The 17965-nt window shown below is 49.2% G+C and overlaps 1 protein-coding gene across 6 annotated transcripts in view; it reads left to right on the forward strand.

Annotated features, from left to right (window-relative positions):
• LINGO3 (leucine rich repeat and Ig domain containing 3) overlaps positions 1 to 9803 on the forward strand; it is a 40894-nt gene extending 31091 nt beyond the window's left edge. For all 6 annotated transcript variants that reach the window (XM_083483857.1, XM_083483858.1, XM_083483856.1 and 3 more), the window contains exon 2: positions 4604 to 9803. In XM_083483857.1, coding sequence (XP_083339983.1) covers positions 4638 to 6461 — 1824 coding nt within the window. In that variant the 5' untranslated portion in view covers positions 4604 to 4637 and the 3' untranslated portion in view covers positions 6462 to 9803. The remainder of the gene's footprint in view (positions 1 to 4603) is intronic.
• The last annotated feature ends 8162 nt before the right edge of the window (positions 9804 to 17965 follow it).

Raw genomic sequence — 17965 nt, forward strand, 5'->3', positions numbered from 1 at the left:
CCCCCCCCCGCTCAAATTCCAGCCCCTCTTCCTGCTGGCCAGGAAGCCCCTAAGGGCCTTTTCTTGCCTGGACACCAAGAGAAATGTTAATATGAATTAAAAGGCAGAAAAGCACATTTTGTTGGAAGCAAAGTGTTGTTGACCCCGGAGGACCAATTCTCTTGAACATATTACATGCTTGGAGAGCTCAAAACCAAGAGTAGAACAGATGAGCAGGCTGTGGGTGAGGATAAGGAGGAAGAAATGAGGTTGGGGGGGGGACTTCCCCTATTACCAGAGAAGCAAATAGACACCTCCTTTGTTCAAGAATAATGATTTGCCTTTGGGGATCCTTTGATTTGAGTCCTTCTGAGGCGGCCCCTGGGATCATCTTCGCTGTCTGGCAAAGTATGCAAGGCAGTCACTGAGGATGTGTCCACAAAACAAATTGAATCTGCCTTTGAACCTGTTCTGACTGCCATGGCTCCTAACCAAAGAAGTGGCTGTTCTGTAAAAGGGCAGCAAAGGATGGTACTCTGATGGGAGGACTGTGCTAATGACACCCCTTCCTGCAATTCCTCTTTAAAGCATCTCCAGAGCATTAGTTTCATGGGACAGCAGCCAACCTCAATTCAAATGCAGATCCAGGATCCTTTCATTGGCCATAATGACCTGGGCATGTATGTTTGTTGTCCCATTGTTGTTGTTTAGTTGTATCTGACTCTTCATGACCCCATGGACCAGAGCACGCCAGGCACTCCTCTCATCTACTGCCTCCTGCAGATTGGTCAAACTCATGCTGGTAGCTTCGAGAACACTATCCAACCATCTCATCCTCTGTCGTCCCCTTCTCCTTGTGCCCTCCATCTTTCCCAACATCAGGGTCTTTTCCAGGGAATCTTCTCTTCTCATGAGGTGGCCAAAGTATTGGAGTCTCAGCTTCATAATCTGTCCTTCCAGTGAGCACTCAGGGCTGATTTCCTTAAGAATGGATAGGTTTGATCTTCTTGCTGTCCATGGGACTCTCAAGAGTCTCCTCCAGCACCATAATTCAAAAGCATCAATTCTTTGGCAATCAGCCTTCTTTATGGTCCAGCTCTCACTTCCATACATCACTACTGGGAAAACCATAGCTTTAACTATATGGACCTTTGTTGGCAAGGTGATGTCTCTGCTTTTTAAGATGCTTTCTAGGTTTGTTATTGCTTTTCTCCCAAGAAGCAGGCATCTTTTAATTTCGTGACTGCTTTCACCATCTGCAGTGATCATGGAGCCCAAGAAAGTAAAATCTCTCACTGCCTCCATTTCTTCCCCTTCTATTTGCCAGGAGGTGATGGGACCAGAAATGCAGTGTTTGTGGCAACTACCCTGGTTGGAGCTCAGAAAATTAGTCATAAGGTTTATTTTAAAGACTAATATTCATGGCTCTAGCAGCCAAATCATCTGCAGAGGAATTCTCCAGCTGCCAGTCTGTATTTGCAACACTTTTTACCATTCCTAGGAAAACACAGTTGTGTGGGGTGGTAGAGGGAGATTTGGCAGCTTAAATGCAGGCAATGAAGGAAAGAGAAAGATATTGTGAGTCGTTAACAACCCCCCACACTGTCTGACAACAACTAAGGCCCAAGTGCACAACACCAAGCTCTTCCCCACCATCCTTCAGCCACATCAGGGGGTAGAGGCAGGAAGCCAGTCACCTTGGGGCAAGTGCATAACATCTAGTTGCTCCTGGCCCTTGACACACACACCCCGTCTTGTGTTCCTGGGCTCTTCTTGACCCCCCCCCTTAGAAGTCTCTCCCATCTCTGATGCTCTTGCTGGGAGATCTCCAGTTAAACTTTTTATTGCATTAGCCATAGGCCATGGCATCATTCAGAAGGAGAACGAAACACACACACACACACACACACACACACACACACACACACACACACACACCAATAACCATAAAAATCTTTGGGCACTGATATACAATAAAACCATGGTCATGGTTACTAAAATTATTTGTTGCATCAAATGGAATAGAATAGCAGAAGATTCTCAGCTAAGATGTGCCAAATTAAATATCCAAATCCCCTTTGCAGTTGATCGCTATTGTGTCTAGTTCCTTCCTCCTGATCTTCTTAGCTGCCAGCACATAAAGTGCTGCTTTATAAGTAACGAAGTCGTTGGTGTCACTCAGCAGCCATTTCACCCTTTCCAACCTATTCAAATGTCTTCCATTTGTAAACAGGTTTTATAAATCGGTCTCTTGGGTCTATGTATAACGGGCACTGCAATAAATAATGGCACAGGTCCTCGACGCAGGGTTGTCCACATGGATAGAATCTCTCTTCATAATGTACTTTGCCGTACCACCCATCCAACACCACCGAGGGCATCGATTGGAATCGTAGTTCTGTAAAAGTGATTCTTAGTACAGCAAGTGGGAACTTTGTCAGGTATCTGGCTCAGGCATGCTCGGTTTTGATAAGTGGAAACCATGGTGAGCTCTTGGTAGAAGCAATCATGGTTAGATTGCTTTCTGCATTGGACCTAAAAAGACAGTCTCTTAAGTGCCTCTTATTCATCTTCGTGGTCACCTGAAGATTTGTAATTGATATTGGGACAAGAGGCATTGGATGCCAACCTTCCAGCATTTGGTCTGTTCCCGTTCTGTGTAAGACATAGCAGGGAATCTCTCCTCCGAAAGAGACTGAAATCTTTTCACATAATTTAGGCAAATTTAGGCAATTCTAGCCTGCATTGTTGTCACGTCAGCTTCAGCACGAAGAAGAGCAGCAGCTGGGGTCCCCTTGGGGAGTGAGAACACTTTCTTGAGGAATTCGTTATGCACTATTTCTAAGGCTTTGTTAGCCTTTAGGTCCATGCCCCATATTGCCACTCCATGGAGCATCTGGGAAACCACTTTGCTGGCAAAGATTTTCAGCACAGGTTCTAGTAACTGGCCACAAGCTTTCTGCGCTTTGAGTTTCGTAGCCTCAATGTGCCCCTTCCACGATAGCGTCTCAGTGAAGAGAACTCCCAGATATCTGAAGGAGTGTGTTTGCTCCAGATCCTGCTGATCCATTTGAATCTGGGACTACGCTTCCCAAAGACCATAATTTTGGTCTTGGGGTAATTCATGGCGAGGTCTTCCTGCTTGCAATAATGCTAAGCAGATTGTTAAGACCTAATCGGGAGTGATAGGAGCACCACATCGTTGGCATACAGCAGACAAGATATTTTCCTATTGCTAATTGATGGGGTAGGGGATTGCGCCAGTGCTACGTGTGGCGCCATATCATTTATGTAAAAGTTGAAGAGTGTGGAAGCCAATATGCAGTGCTGGGAGATCAGTTCCTGTCCTTTGATTTTACATTAGAGGACCACTGAGGAAGAGACTTTTCTAGGGTAACTCAGTGAGATTCTTTGGGAAGGGGTCCTCCCTTCTGCCACCGGGACTGCACTTGAGTCAAAACTACCTGAGTCCCCTCTGCTTCCCACCCTCAAGACCTCAGTGTACACTAAGTTATTATATAAGAAAGGGAGGAGGAAATTAAATGGCTGCAAAACAAATTCCTGCTTCTCTTCCACTCCCTGAAAAGGGAAGAAAAATTGAGTCCAATTTATTTTTAGCTGCCTAAAGAGGGGGCTTTGCATTATTATTCCTCAAGGGTGAGCTGCTGCTGCTGCTCTTGCTGCTACTAATCCATAATCTACAAAGAATGGATTCTGCAATCACCAGTTTTTAAAATGTGAAATCTGCCAAGGATATTTTGTGATCTGCAGGAAAAGGAAAATCCTCTTTGCTACATGTAAACGTGCAAGTGCTTGGTTCTGTTCTGGAGAGGGGGCAAGATGGGGGGGGGGCTCTTCAACACGCAGGTGGGCATGCCCCACCCAGCTGCAAGCCATCCCAATTATGGTGTGTCTCTCTCTTTCACACACCTGCAAAGTCTTTGCTTCTTCCAGAAGAGCAAAGCCAGCATCGTACAGCGGCTGTGTGTGTAAGCTAGGTTGCTTGTACAGGGCACAAGCAAAGGAAAGGAGGGTCTCTGGCCCAAGGCACCTCCCATCTTCTCTGCTCTGCCTGTGGGGAGAGTGGCTGTCATCCCAAGGCCATGGCACACCCATATGCAAGGGACTTGCAGAATAGGGCAAGGGCAGCTCCCCTCTCAAGAGCCCGGGGGTGGGGTGGCTTCTTCCTCAAAGGAAGTGAAACTGGTAGGCTAAAGAAGGCTCTTCTCTTCTCGCCTGGGCCTCATGCGCACTTTAGTTTTAATGATTCATATTACTCAGCTTGGTCTCATCCCCACCAACTCACCTGCCTTTCCTTGCTCCTCCATGGCTTGTTTGCTGCTATGTGTCTCAGTAGCCAAGGGGGGCAGAGGGGCAACTGCCCCCTAGATCAAGTAAAACAAAAGAAATATTTCACTGCCCAATCCCATTGGTTCTGCCACCAACCAGAAAAGTCCTGCCCCACCTAAGTAAGTCCTGCCTCCCATAACAAAAATCCTGGCTATGCCAATGGCCTTGGTGCAGCTGCCGGGGGGGGGGAGGGGGGCAGGGGCTCCTATGGCAGAGGCCTGCCAGAGCAGCTGCACCTATGTCTGTAACTCCCTCCTCTCCCTCTCTCTTGCAGGTGCGTGGGAAGATGGTAGGATGCCCGTAGGACCATGCACTGCACCATGACATGCTGCTGCTGTTTTCTGGTCTTGGTTTTTCACTGTGTCCTCCTGAGTACAGCCTCAGTGGCGGCTTGCCCAGCACGCTGTGACTGTATCCCCCAGATCAAGTCCGTCAGCTGCCACCGCAAGCGCCTCACCGCAATCCCTGAGGGGATTCCCACAGAGACCAAGATCTTGGAGCTTAACAAGAACCGCATCCGCTGCCTGAACTCGGGGGACCTGTCCCCATTTCCACTATTGGAGAAGCTGGACTTCAGTGAGAACATCATCGCCAGTGTAGAGCCGGGTGCCTTCAGCAACCTCCTGAACCTGCAGGTCTTGCGCCTTCGTGGCAACCAGCTCAAACTGCTCCCCGCGGGCGTCTTCACCAAGCTCTCCAACCTCACCATCCTGGACATCAGCGAGAACAAGATTGTCATCCTCCTGGACTACACATTTCAAGACCTGAGGAGCCTCAGGATCCTGGACCTTGGGGACAATGACCTGGTTTATGTCTCTCGGAAGGCCTTCTCCGGCCTCCTGGGCCTGCAGCAGCTGACAATAGAAAAATGCAACCTGACAGACATCTCCGCAGAGTCGCTCTCTCGCCTCCAGAACCTACAGGCCCTCCGGCTCAGGCACCTGAGCATTGCCACAGTGGAAGACCAAAACTTCAAAAAGCTTTGCAACCTCTGGCAGCTAGAAATTGACAACTGGCCGTTCCTGGAGGACATATCACCAAATGGCTTCCAAGGACTCAACCTCACCTCACTCTCAATCACGTACACAAACATCACTGCTGTCCCAACAGCTGCCTTGAGGAACCTGGGGCATCTCATGTACCTGAACCTCTCCTACAACCCCATCAGCACAGTCCCCAAGGGCGCCTTCCGGGACCTCATCCGGCTCAGAGAGCTCCACATGGTGGGTGCCTTGTTGGCCTTGGTAGAGCCCCAGGCGCTGTATGGCTTGAGGCAAATCCGCCTTCTCAATCTCTCCAACAATTTCTTGTCCACTTTGGAAGAAAGCAGCTTCCACTCTGTCAACACTCTGGAGACACTCAGGGTGGACCGGAACCCCTTAGTCTGCGACTGCCGCCTCCTCTGGATCCTCCAGCGCCGGAAGACGCTCAACTTCAATGGCCAACCACCAATGTGTTCCTCACCACCCGAGATCCAGGGTGACGCCCTGCGCGACTTCCCAGACTCTGTGCTCTTTGAGTACTTCACCTGCCAAAAGCCAAAAATCAGGGACCGGAAGCTCCAGCACATCACTGCTTATGAAGGGCAGGCTGTGTCCTTCCTGTGCCGGGCAGACGGAGAGCCCACCCCCTCCATCGTCTGGGTTTCTCCTCAGCATCGGATGATCACTACCAGGAGCACTGGGCGAGTTGCCGTCTTGCCCAGTGGGACGCTGGAGATCCGCTACACACAGGTCCAAGACAGTGGGACCTACATCTGCATCGCCAGCAATGCCGGTGGCAACGACACATACTTTGCCACGCTGACCATCAAGGGGCACTTGGCCAACGGAGCCCTTTATGCAAACAGGACCCTGCACCTCAGTGACTTCAACGACACTTTGCACAACAGCACACAGGTCTTCTTGAAGTTCACACTTGACCTCAAGACTATCCTGGTGTCCACTGCCATGGGGTGCATCACCTTCCTGGGCGTGGTGCTCTTCTGCTTCCTCCTCCTCTTTGTCTGGAGTCGAGGCCGTGGGCAGCACAAGAACCACTTCTCTGTGGAGTACTCTTTCCGCAAGGTGGACGGCCCAACCACAGCGGCTGGGCAAGGGGGCGCCAGGAAGTTCAACATGAAGATGATCTGAACTGCTGGCAGGCTGGGAGGGGGCCCCTGCTGGGAACACCCGCAAGGAGAACCAAGTGGGCTGTGGGTGCTGCTGCCCCTCCTCTGCCATCAGTTCAGTTCAACTTCAAGGGCTTAGACCAGGCAAGCAGTGACCGTGCTGAGGGACCTCTGTCGCACCACACTTGCCAAGGGTGCCATGAACCTAGTGGCAGCATTGCCCATCATGGCTGGCCCAGTGCCAGCACCCAGCAAGGTGGGGAAGACCCTGGCACCCTGGCAGAGCCTGCTGCTGCCACCAGAGCCTCCTGATGCGGCTCGGCCGGGTGGTAGCAGCACCGGACAGAGCTCCAGCTCGCCTGGAAAGCACCAAGTGGCCACCTAGCACCGCCCTGGTCCTGATGCTCGCACGTGGATGGGAGCGGCATCATTAGCAGGGTGGGTTTGGTTAGCACCATCCACATGCCGAGTGAGCTGGGAGCTCCTCCACTCAGTGCCACAGCCTGCACTGTTCACTGGCAGGCACTGCACTGCATGCGACTTCCCCCAGGCTGAAGGGCAGCCCTGGCCAGGGGCTTCTGCCTCTCTCTTTTTCTCCCTGTCTCTGGGCTTCTATCCCCCACCCAATGGATGGACAACGTGCTCCACGCAAACAACACAGGGGGCTGTTCAGGTCTTTTTGCTGTAGCTGACTTTTGTCCTTTGTTTCATCAACTATGCATCTTTCAAGTAACGGGAGCATTACGCTTGGGCTTTAAAGAACCTCGCCTCTCTCTCATTTTTCTAAGTGACATATTTGGAAATCTCTGTTGAGCTGAGTGCTTGTTTTTAAACCATTTATATGCACGCCTAACAGGCATCTTCCTGTGCGGCTGAGGACTCCCTGTGCAGGGAGGGAAGAGGGAGACCAACCTACCTTTGCCCGCCAGACCAGAGCCAGCAAGGTGGAGGCTATGCTGGGGGAGATGCAGTGCCTTGTAAGAACCCTGTCTAACATTCTTAATAATGAGGAGTATGTTGGCAGACAACTGCCCTCTGTGCCGAGACCCTCCTCAACAAAGCAATAACCTGCTTCTTCCACTTGGCTGGCTAGGATAGGGCCCGGTACACGGACCCAAGAAGGCTGAGCTCCTGCACTGTGCACTGTCCTGCACTCTCCCCAAGGGAGAGCCAAGCTTTGAGTGTGTAGATGAGAGAGAGAGAGAGAGAGAGAGAGAGAGAGAGAGAGATGTAAAGTGAAATGTAGGCTGCCCTCTTCTTTTCATTGAATAAGGCTAGAAGCCACTTGGAGGAGTGTTAGCTGGTTTAGTGGGGGAAGGAACACTCTGGACAGAAAGAATCCATTGCCACCTTTGAGCCCCACCAAGGGCCCCACTACAAGTCCTGGTTGCTTGAGGTGGACTCTGAGGAAGGCCAAGGGTGGCTGGATCAAGGCCAAGGCAGAGCAAGGGGTTGAGCTGCCCCAGTTAGGGATGTGTACAAAGTGCTTTCTGCCATCCCTACAACCTTCCTGTGAAGTGGGCAAGGTTGCAAGAAGGTGGCTGGCCCAGGGCCCTGATGGATGTGTTCTGGGGCTGATTCTCCCAAATAGGCACAGCCCCATGGCAGGTTCCAGTTGGGTCACCTTCCCCTCCTTGGCTGACAGATCCCAGCTGCAAAAGAAGCCTGAGCAAATCCCAAGAACAGGGTCCCTTTTGCGCCTTCCCTGCCTGCCGCACAGGAGAGGAGAATCTTCCGAGGCTCTGCCTGCCAAGGGAAGTGGTGTGTGTGTGTGTGTGTGTGTGTGTGTGTGTGTGTGTGTTTGCACATCCATCCACGCATGAGCTAGAAGATTATGCTTGTTGATGATAATGTATTATTTCTGCTAAACGAGGTTTTGGCTGACATATTTACTGGCATCTGTTTTGGTTTCCAATGAAAACACCAACTGGCAGGGAAGACTGGGATCGTCCTGACAACAGGAAATTAGTATTTTAGAGAGCAAGGCAGGTCAGCGATGGAGAAGTGCGCATTTGCTTGCTAGGATGGTGCTGATTGGACCTTCCAGGGCAAGAGATGTGGAGGCGTCTGTCAGCCAGAACTCCTCAGATATGCTGCTGGATCAATGCTAATAAAATAGAGGGAAGGCTGCCACTCAGTTCCGCTCCGTCTGTTCCTCCTCCCACCACCTGGTCTGCTCTAAAGGGCAGCACAAGGCGTGAAAGTTGGGGTCGGGACAGTGCGCCACTGAGGGGCATGTTGAAAAGACAGAAGCTTGGCTAGAGAAAGATTTTGCAGGGGAAATTCAGCCTGCTCCCCGTGACCTCTTGGCAATAGAGACCTCTCCAGGCTCTCAGGTGTGTTTGCCTGGCCCTTGAACATTTGGCCCTCTTCCTCTCACCCACCTGTAAAATGGCAACAGCAGCTGATTCATGTAGCTATTTTGAGGGCCAACACAAGTGTGTCTAGGAGTGCTGAATACATAGCTAAATCCTGGCTTGTGGACTGCCAAGCGGAGAGTCCAAAAGTGGCTTCCTTTTGCAGTGCTGGCCCGAGGGCACTGAGCAGCCATGGACTGTATGTGTCTGGAGGCACCTTAAAGATCAAGATTTAGTGCGGCATGAGTTTCCATAGACCAATTAATTTATGACATTTATTTATTGCCTGGCCAGGGAGGTCCAAGCTGTGTACATGTTTCTCCCCACACTGATTTTATCCTCACCAACACTGCGAAAGTAGGCTAGGCTCAGAGGTGGAGTTTGGCCAAGCAGGCTGCAAATGTATCTGCCCAGTCTGTGGCTCTTTAAACACCACACAAGGTTGGCTCTTGGCATCTAGAGACCACTTGCATCAGACCACAAAGATTTGAGCTGCAATAATGTTTGACAAAGGGGGGGGGGAGCAGCCAGCTTTGGGTAGAGTAGCCTTTGGCTCTCTGGATCTCTGACTTGGAGGCCATGAAGAAATCTATTGTCGGTACCCATTCCACCCCCCTCTGCATCTTCTGGACTCCTCTCCACCGCACCCTGCTCACTTCAAAAACGACTTCTCCAATAGTCCCAATCACTTGGCCCTTCCTTCCATTTTAGTGGAATAACACTGGACAGAGGTGTAAGATTTTACACAGGGAAGGGGCAAGGGGGAAATCACAACCATGAAACTATTTCATCCTTCCCCCCCCCCCCCACCCAAGAAGTAGGAAAGGAGCCCAGCACTGATTTTGAGGGTGGGTGAAATTTGCTGGAGTTTGGGGTGGTGGATGCTCAAAAAGCCAAGAGTGGGAAAGTCATTCACTGTCCCCATGGAATACCTTGTTTATACAGAATGTGCACATTTTTAAATATGTATGACTGCATGTACAATACAGCAATGTATCACATAATCACCTCCGTCTCCTGTTTGTTTTATGCTTTGGTGCCTCTTCTCAGTTATATGATGATGAGAACAGAATCCTTTGCACAATCTGAACCCCTTTGTGGAAGTGGGAGTCATAGAATCATAGAGTTGGAATAGACCACAAGGGCCATCGAGTCCAACCCCCTGCCAAGCAGGAAACACCATCAGAGCACTCTTGACATATGGTTGTCAAGCCTCTGCTTAAAGACCTCCAAAGAAGGAGACTCCACCACACTCCTTGGCAGCAAATCCCACTGTTGAACAGCTCTTACTGTGTCAGCAAGTTCTTCCTAATGTTTAGGTGGAATCTTCTTTTTTGTAGTTTGGATCCATTGCTCCGTGTCCGCTTCTCTGGAGCAGCAGAAAACAACCTTTCTCCCTCCTCTATATGACATCCTTTTATACATTTGAACATGGCTATCATATCACCCCTTAACCTCCTCTTCTCTTTTTTTTTAAATATTTTATTAAATTTTTCAGATACAAGTTTAAGAATTGTCACGGTAAAATCTGGGTGCGTGAGTGCACAGCCACCCAGCTCGTCGGACAGAGTCCGCGGGTCCTAGCGGAGAAGAAAGGAGCTCAGCCGGGCACAGGAGCAAAGTACGAAGATCCGAGTTTATTGCGCAACAGGTTCAAAATGGCATTGAACCCCGAGAATGGGGTGACATAGGCTTTTAAAAGTTCCCTCCATAACCCAGAATACAGTGCAGGAAACGTCATGAATACATTATGGGAAGGTCGTGTTTCACGAATTACATCATGAATATATTTCACACGTCATGAATAGATTAAGGGTGGGATTACATTCATTAACATTTCGGATGAGGGAGGGGGAGATATGCAGAGCAAGAAATATACATAGATAAACATTTATTGAGTACCTGTGGTGGCAAGACAATGGGTCAGAGATATGCATCGTCTGCCACCTAATATTGCCTAGAGGAAAGGTTTGACAAAGCGATCTGGCAGGATTAGGAAGTTCCTGCGTACGTGACCTGCCGCTTCAGGGGTTATGGAAGTAGGACAGCATCATGGAGTCCAAGGGGAACTGAGTTGAATGACACCGAGAGCGAAGAAATCGGAGTTACGGTTGATTTTATATTAATTTCTAAAGATTTCAATGATTTCTAACCCATTCTGTACTATAGAGCAAAAGCAGAAACAGAATGGATACATTGTAGCAAGATTTTGACAAGCGGAAACAGAATGGATACATTGTAACAGGATTTTGACAGTTTTACGAGGTCCTTGGTTTCAGATCCATTGTTCTCGCAGTGGGGGGCCGTCAGCAGCTTGTCAGGAGTGAAATGAGGCGTGCAGGAGCTCCCTGAGCTAGCTTCTGCAGAGCGAATGCATGACTCTGATTGGCTAAAGCGCGGATGTCAGGGGTTCAGGAGCAGAGGCGAGGGCAAGGGAGGAAACAGAGAGCGAGGGGGAGGAGGCAGAAGAAAAGATGAGTGATGACGACGACCCGAGATCTCCGAGTCTTTCCAGTGAATCAGAAGATTCACAGAAAGGAGCACCAGTGGCCAGGGCAAGGGGGGAGACTAGGGGGACACCCCAGGAAGATAGAGCCAGAGGGGACTCAGAGGGGAGCAGTTGGAAATCGGGACCAGCGTCACCGCCAGAGAGCAGGGAAGAGGAAGGGCGCCAGGGATCAAGCGCTGGCAGCTCACCACAGGAGGGAGGGCACGAGTCAGGAGTGGCCACACCTCCATCGGGGAGCGAAGAGACGGTTAGACGGAAGGTGGAAGGTTGGGCGCGCGCGCCAAGTTCAAATGCACAGGAAGGTGGCGCAGTAGGCAGCCCGGAAAGGGAGCCAGGTCCTAAAGCCCGGCGCAAGGAGACAGGAGGGTCCGGGGGGTCAGCGTCAGAAGAATCCCGGAAGGAAGAGACCCCGGGGGGCAGAGGGACCCAGAGAAGAACAGTCAGGCGGAAAAGGTGGAGCAGGGCTAGGATATTAAGTTGGTGTACAAGGGGCGGAGATTCAGACGGAGCTTCGCCGATCTAAGCATAAGACGTAGAGTTGCACGCAGCAGCTTGAGAATGGAAACTGTAACTCAATAAAGACTTTTCTTTAATGATCGCTGGCTAGCGTGATCCTCTGTGAGCTAGGATCTGGAAGCAACCCTGACAGCGGCCATAGGAATAAGCGGAGATACAGCAACACACGGTCTACTCGTTATAAGTATGGAGCGCGAACAGGCATAGCAAGAGATAGGGATATACATGAGCTTATTTCGCTCGTAGAAAGAAGGGAAAAGGGGGGTTCCACTGGGGTCTGGGAGAAGTGTGGTGCTTATGCAACGGTGAGGGGGCTGAGGGTGAGTGTGTGGTGGGCACCCTCGAGGTCATCGCCTCGGATGTTCCTAGAAAGAGGGGAGGAGAGGAGCCCCCCCCTTCCGTTCCGTATCAGAATATACACAGAAAAAAGAGATAAAAAAGAAGAAAGAAAAAAGAAGAGGAAATCCAACCGTTCAAAACATTTTTGTATAACTAACTGGACTTCCTCGCATCTCCCTTACCCTGCATTCTTTATAATAAAGATATCAGCAAATTATTACCTTGTTTCGTACCTTATTTTGTACTTTTCAAATGTTATATTTCTGAATCTAAAGTACTTTTTATCAATTGCTTATACCTTAAATTAAACATAATATTACTTTAAATTTCGACCTTTTCTTACTTATAGCTTAGTTTCCTGTTTCACAAAATCTAATTGCTGGAGCTAAAGTTTCCGAATCATGCAAATTCTTAACATTCATACAACTTAAGTGTTTTTGTAAGTAGTCCTTAAATTTTTTCCAGTCCTCTTCCATTGTTTCTTCTCCCAAGTCTCGGATTCTGCCAGTCATTTCAGCCAGTTCCATATAGTCCATCAATTGCGTCTGCCACTCTTCCAGTGTGGGCAAATCCTGTGTCTTCCAGTATCTGTCAAGGTCGTTTTGAAGTGTGATCCTGTCCTCTGGGGTGTTAGCCACACACACACACACACCCAGTTTGGTGTCATCTGCAAATTTGATTAGGATGCCCTTGAGTCCATCATCCAAGTCGTTGATAAAGATGTTGAATAAGACCAGGCCCAAGACAGAACCCTGTGGCAACCCACTAGTCACTCTTCTCCAGGATGAAGAGGAACCATTGATGAGCACCCTTTTGGTTCGGTCAGTCAGCCAGTTACAAATCCACTGAGTGGTAGCATAGTCAAGACCGCATTTTACCAGCTTCTTTACAAGAATATCATGGGGCACCTTGTCAAATGCCTTGCTGAAATCAAGGTAGGCTACATCCACTGCGTTCCCTTCATCTACCAGGCTTGTAATTCTGTCAAAAAACGAGATCAGGTTAGTCTGACATGACTTATTTTTCAGAAATCCATGCTGACTATTGGTGATCACAGCATTTCTTTCTAGGTGCTCACAGACTGTTTGCTTAATGATCTGCTCCAGAATCTTCCCTGGCATTGATGTCAGACTGACTGGGCGGTAATTATTTGGGTCCTCTCTTTTCCCCTTTTTGAAAATAGGGACAACATTTGCCCTCCTCCAGTCTGCCGGGACTTCGCCTGTTCTCCAGGAATTCTCAAAGATGACTGCCAGTGGTTCTGAGATCACATCTGCCAGTTCTTTTAATACTCTTGGATGCAGTTCGTCTGGCCCTGGAGACTTGAATACATCTAAACTAGCCAAGTATTCTTGTACTATCTCCTTAGTATTCTGGGCTGTGTTTCCTCTGCTGAATCATTTGCTCCAAATTCTTCAGGTCGGGCATTGTTTTCTTTATCGGAGAAGACTGAGGCAAAGAAGGCATTGAGGAGTTCAGCCCTTTCTGTGTCCCCTGTTTGCATTTCACCATCTTCTCCTCTGAGTGACCCCACTGTTTCTTTGTTCTTCCTTTTGCTACGGACATACCCATAAAAGCCTTTTTTGTTGCTTTTAACATCTCTAGCAAGCCTGAGTTCATTCTGTGCTTTAGCTTTTCTGACTTTGTGTCTACACGTGCTGGCTATTTGTTTGAATTCCTCTTTGGTGGTTTCCCCCCTCTTCCATTTTTTGTACACATCCTTTTTAAATCTTAACTCAGTTAAAAGTTCTTTAGATAGCCACCCTGGCTTCTTTAGGCACCTTCCATGTTTCCGTCTCACTGGTATTGCCTGACGTTGTGCTTTTACTATCTCCCTCTTAACAAACTCCCAGCCATCATGAACTCCCTTTCCTTTTAGTATTACTGTCCATGGGATCTCACCCAGCACTTCCCTAAGTTTTATGAAGTCGGCTTTTATGAACCCTAAGTTTTATGAAGTCAAGAAATTGAGTCCTAGTATGCTTGGCTGCTCCTTTCCGCTGTATAGTAAACTTCAGAAGAGCATGATCACTCGCGCCTAATGATCCTTCCACTTCTACCCCACTAACCAGGTCATCAACATTGGTTATGACCAGATCTAAAATGGCTGTTCCTCTTGTTGCTTCTCCCACTTTCTGGACAATGAAGTTGTCTGCAAGGCCAGTGAGGAATCTGTTTGACCTTATGCTCTTGGCTGAGTTTGACATCCAACAAATATCCGGGTAACTGAAGTCCCCCATTACTACTACCGCCCTTTCTTTTGCATGCTTGGCCATCTGTTCCAGGAAGGCATCATCTATGTCCTCCGTTTGGCTTGGGGATCTGTAGTAAACTCCCACAATGAGGTCTCTGTTATTCTTCTCTCCCTTAATTTTGACCCAAATGCTCTCACTTTGGCTTTGAGGTTCTAAATCTTGGATCTCTTCACAGGTATACACATCCCTGACGTATACCGCCACTCCTCCTCCTTTCTTGTCTGGTCTGTTTCTCTGAAATAGATTGTATCCCTCCATTATTACATTCCAATCGTGGGATTTATCCCACCAGGTTTCAGTGATGCCTATTATGTCATATTTAGTATGCTGTACCAAGAGCTCAAGCTCATCTTGTTTATTTCCCATGCTTTGCACATTAGTGTACAGACATTGAAGTCCATTAATCATTCCCCCGTGTCTCTTATTTAAGGATTTTTTCCTCCCACCACTAGGTCTGCATGCTGTTTGCTCCATTTGGTCTATGACATTTGGATGATCATCTTCATCAGTTGATAGACTCCTACCTTCAGGAGCACTGTCTCCCTCCCCCACATTAGTCAGTTTAAAGCCCTCCTGATGAGGTTTCTGAGATTTTTGGCAAAAACATTCCTCCCAACCGTTGTGAGGTGCAGCCCATCGCTTGCCAGAAGTCCATCTTCAAGAAACTTCAGTCCGTGATCTAAGAATCCAAACCGTTCCTGTTTACACCATTTGCGAAGCCAGCTGTTCACTTCCACTATTTTTCCCTCTCTCCTTGGGTCACATCGTTCAACTGGGAGGACAGATGAGATGACAATTTGTGCATTTAATTGCTTCAATTTCCTGCCCAGAGCCTCGTAGTCTCTTTTGATCTTCTGGAGGCTATTGCTTGCAGTGTCATTGGTTCCCACATGAACCAAGAGGAAGGGGTATTTGTCAGTGGGTTTTATGATTCCTTGCAGTCGTTCAGTTACATCTTGGATCTTAGTCCCGGGGAGACAGCACACCTCCCAAGACATCTTGTCAGGCCCACAGATCACTGCTTCTGTTCCCCTCAGTAGGGAATCCCCTATCACCACTACACGCCTCCTCTTAGGTTTGGTCGGGGTTCTTCCGTGAGCTGTCCGTTCCAAGGTCGCCTGCACATTCCCTGAGGACTGACTTTGCTGCTCGTCTTCATATACCTGATCGACTGTAATGAGGGAGAGATCCTCAAATGGAGTCTGCTCTTTGTCTTCCATGCTAGGGGAGAGGACCTCAAAGCGATTGTGTATTTCTAAACAATCAGAGTGAACCCTGGGCCTCCTACTTCTTTGAGTCACGTTTCTCCATATATCTGGCAACTGTGTTGGTGAACTAGCCTCCTTCTCAGGGGTGTCCCCTGTCTCCTTGGTGGAGACGGTGTGCTCTGTTGCTTCCAAGAAGAGCTCCAGCTCTCTAATTCTTTGGAGCGTAGCTACATGTTCCTCCAGTTGCTGGACTTTGTCTTCTAAGAGGGCAATCAACATACAATTGCTGCAGGTAAAGCTGCCTGCAACCTTTGGCAAGATGGCAAACATTGCGCAGGAACCGCAGGCGACTGCAGCTGTTCCCTCACCCTCCATTTTGAAAACGTGTCGTTGGGGGTGGCTACAGTGGTCCTCCATCTTAAAAAGCGTGAAGACAGGACAAATAACCCCCCCCCCGAAAAAACCTAGGTCTCCCCCAGCAAACGTTTGAGACTAGCTCCCCTAAATCTAAAAGATTGATCAAATGGTGTGCGCCACTGCCCTGCAAGCTCTGATAAGCTCATCCCACAGCTAATCACCTGACTCAACAGAAACCCTGCCCCCTCTGACCTTTGCACAGGGAGAGCAGCTAATCAGCCACAAAGAAACACACACACAAGAAAACCCTTTTGCTCCTCCTTCAGCTGTTGCCCTGCAAGCTCTCTGAGTCTCTCTCAGTCAGCCATGTGGGCTTGTCAAAGCTGTTTGCTGGCTGAGAGATCTAAATGCTATTTATTATTTAGGCAGATTCACAGCACCTGAACCTGGCCTTCCTCTGCTAGCACGTTCTACAAGAAGAATACCAGCCACCGCCAAGCACACAGGCTGTGTGTTTTTGCATGTCTATGTGAAAGGATCAGACCCTGCCTATGGGGTGGGTGGGTGTGGAGAGGAGAGAAGGAAGGAGGTGGGTTCCTGATGCAATTCCCTGCTACAGACATTCCTGTGAATACCCCCTGGCACCCCCCTTTTTGGATGCCACTTCTCTCTCCCAAGCACACACACGCACACACAATCTTTGCTGAATGGCAGTGGATCTGGAGCCTCCATGCCTTCTGTGTGAGGCAAGGGCACCATCCCGAGGATGACGAGGGAAGCCAGCAGAGTCTGGGCACCTTACAAATGTCTTATGTAGGAACATCAGAGGCCTGGAGTCCAATGCCAACTTGCCCTATGTGTGTCTGAGGAAGTGGGCTCTGGCCCATGAAAGCTTCTGACTTGATAAATTGCCTCTTTAAAAGGAGGCACATGAACTTTGTGCTCCTTTTGTTGCCCCTTGTCTGACAGGGGCTTCAGCTGCTCCCTCTGCCTCCCCAGTCAGTAAGAGAGGCCTATGTCCCAACTGTTGGCAAGGGCGAAGAAGAAAGGCTCAACTGAAAGCTGGTTTCAGAAAACACAGGCAGGTGGGACTGGAGCAGCTGGGTCTCTGGCCTCCCTGGGCTCTGCCCAGGGGCCTCTCGCAGCAGTACAGGCAGGATTATTTCTACACAGCTGCCCAGAGCACACAGCCCTGGTCACAGAATCCGAAACTTGAGGTAATTTTCACAGTGGGAAGGGGCGCAACGAGTCCCCATCTATGGTTTAAGCCACATGCAGATGCTGCACAGAAGCATAGAAGCTGTCAGTCAAGGACCCAGGTACTGACTTTTGTGCCATGGAAACAGGAAGCCCTGTCTGGTTTCATGTCTGGTGATCACTTCCAGCTCAGCCTTCACACACCCAACTACACCCCACAGTCGCTCAGCCCCAAAGCTCAGAACCCCAGCTGCCTCTGTGTGCAGCGGCCACCACAAGGCTCAAGGAGCCTCTGCTGCCCAGACAGGCTGCTATTTACAAAGAATGGGACGTGGTCAGGTGCTGGAGCGGGGGGCCAGCAAGTGGAGAATGTTGGCTATTTGCAGGTTAGTAGCGCTGCAGAGAGCTTGCTGGGGAGACCATGCATGACAAGGAACTAAAAAATAACTTTAACAAGGTTTTAAGAACAAAAACAAAAACTCCTTTTACACTAAAGATAACAACAACAAACATGACCCAACCACCAACCCATCCCCCAGGGTAATGGGAGAGGAGCTAGGTGCTGCTCTTTATATACTAGACACAATTGCTGACACAGCTTGAACACAACTCAGCAGCACCTGCTATGTTTCACAGCTGCAAGACTGGGTCCCGTTATTTGCCCTGGCCCTGAAAGACATACACAACTTGTGAAGCAATAATGAACCTTTACATTTTACAGTGACCATTCAACAGAGAAAGCAGAGAGGGCAAAGGCTCTGCGTCACTCCCCAGAGAGGAGTGGGGCC

Source organism: Podarcis liolepis (genome assembly GCF_965112155.1).
Source record: "Podarcis liolepis genome assembly, chromosome: 18".
NCBI classification, from domain to species: Eukaryota; Metazoa; Chordata; class Lepidosauria; order Squamata; family Lacertidae; genus Podarcis; species Podarcis liolepis.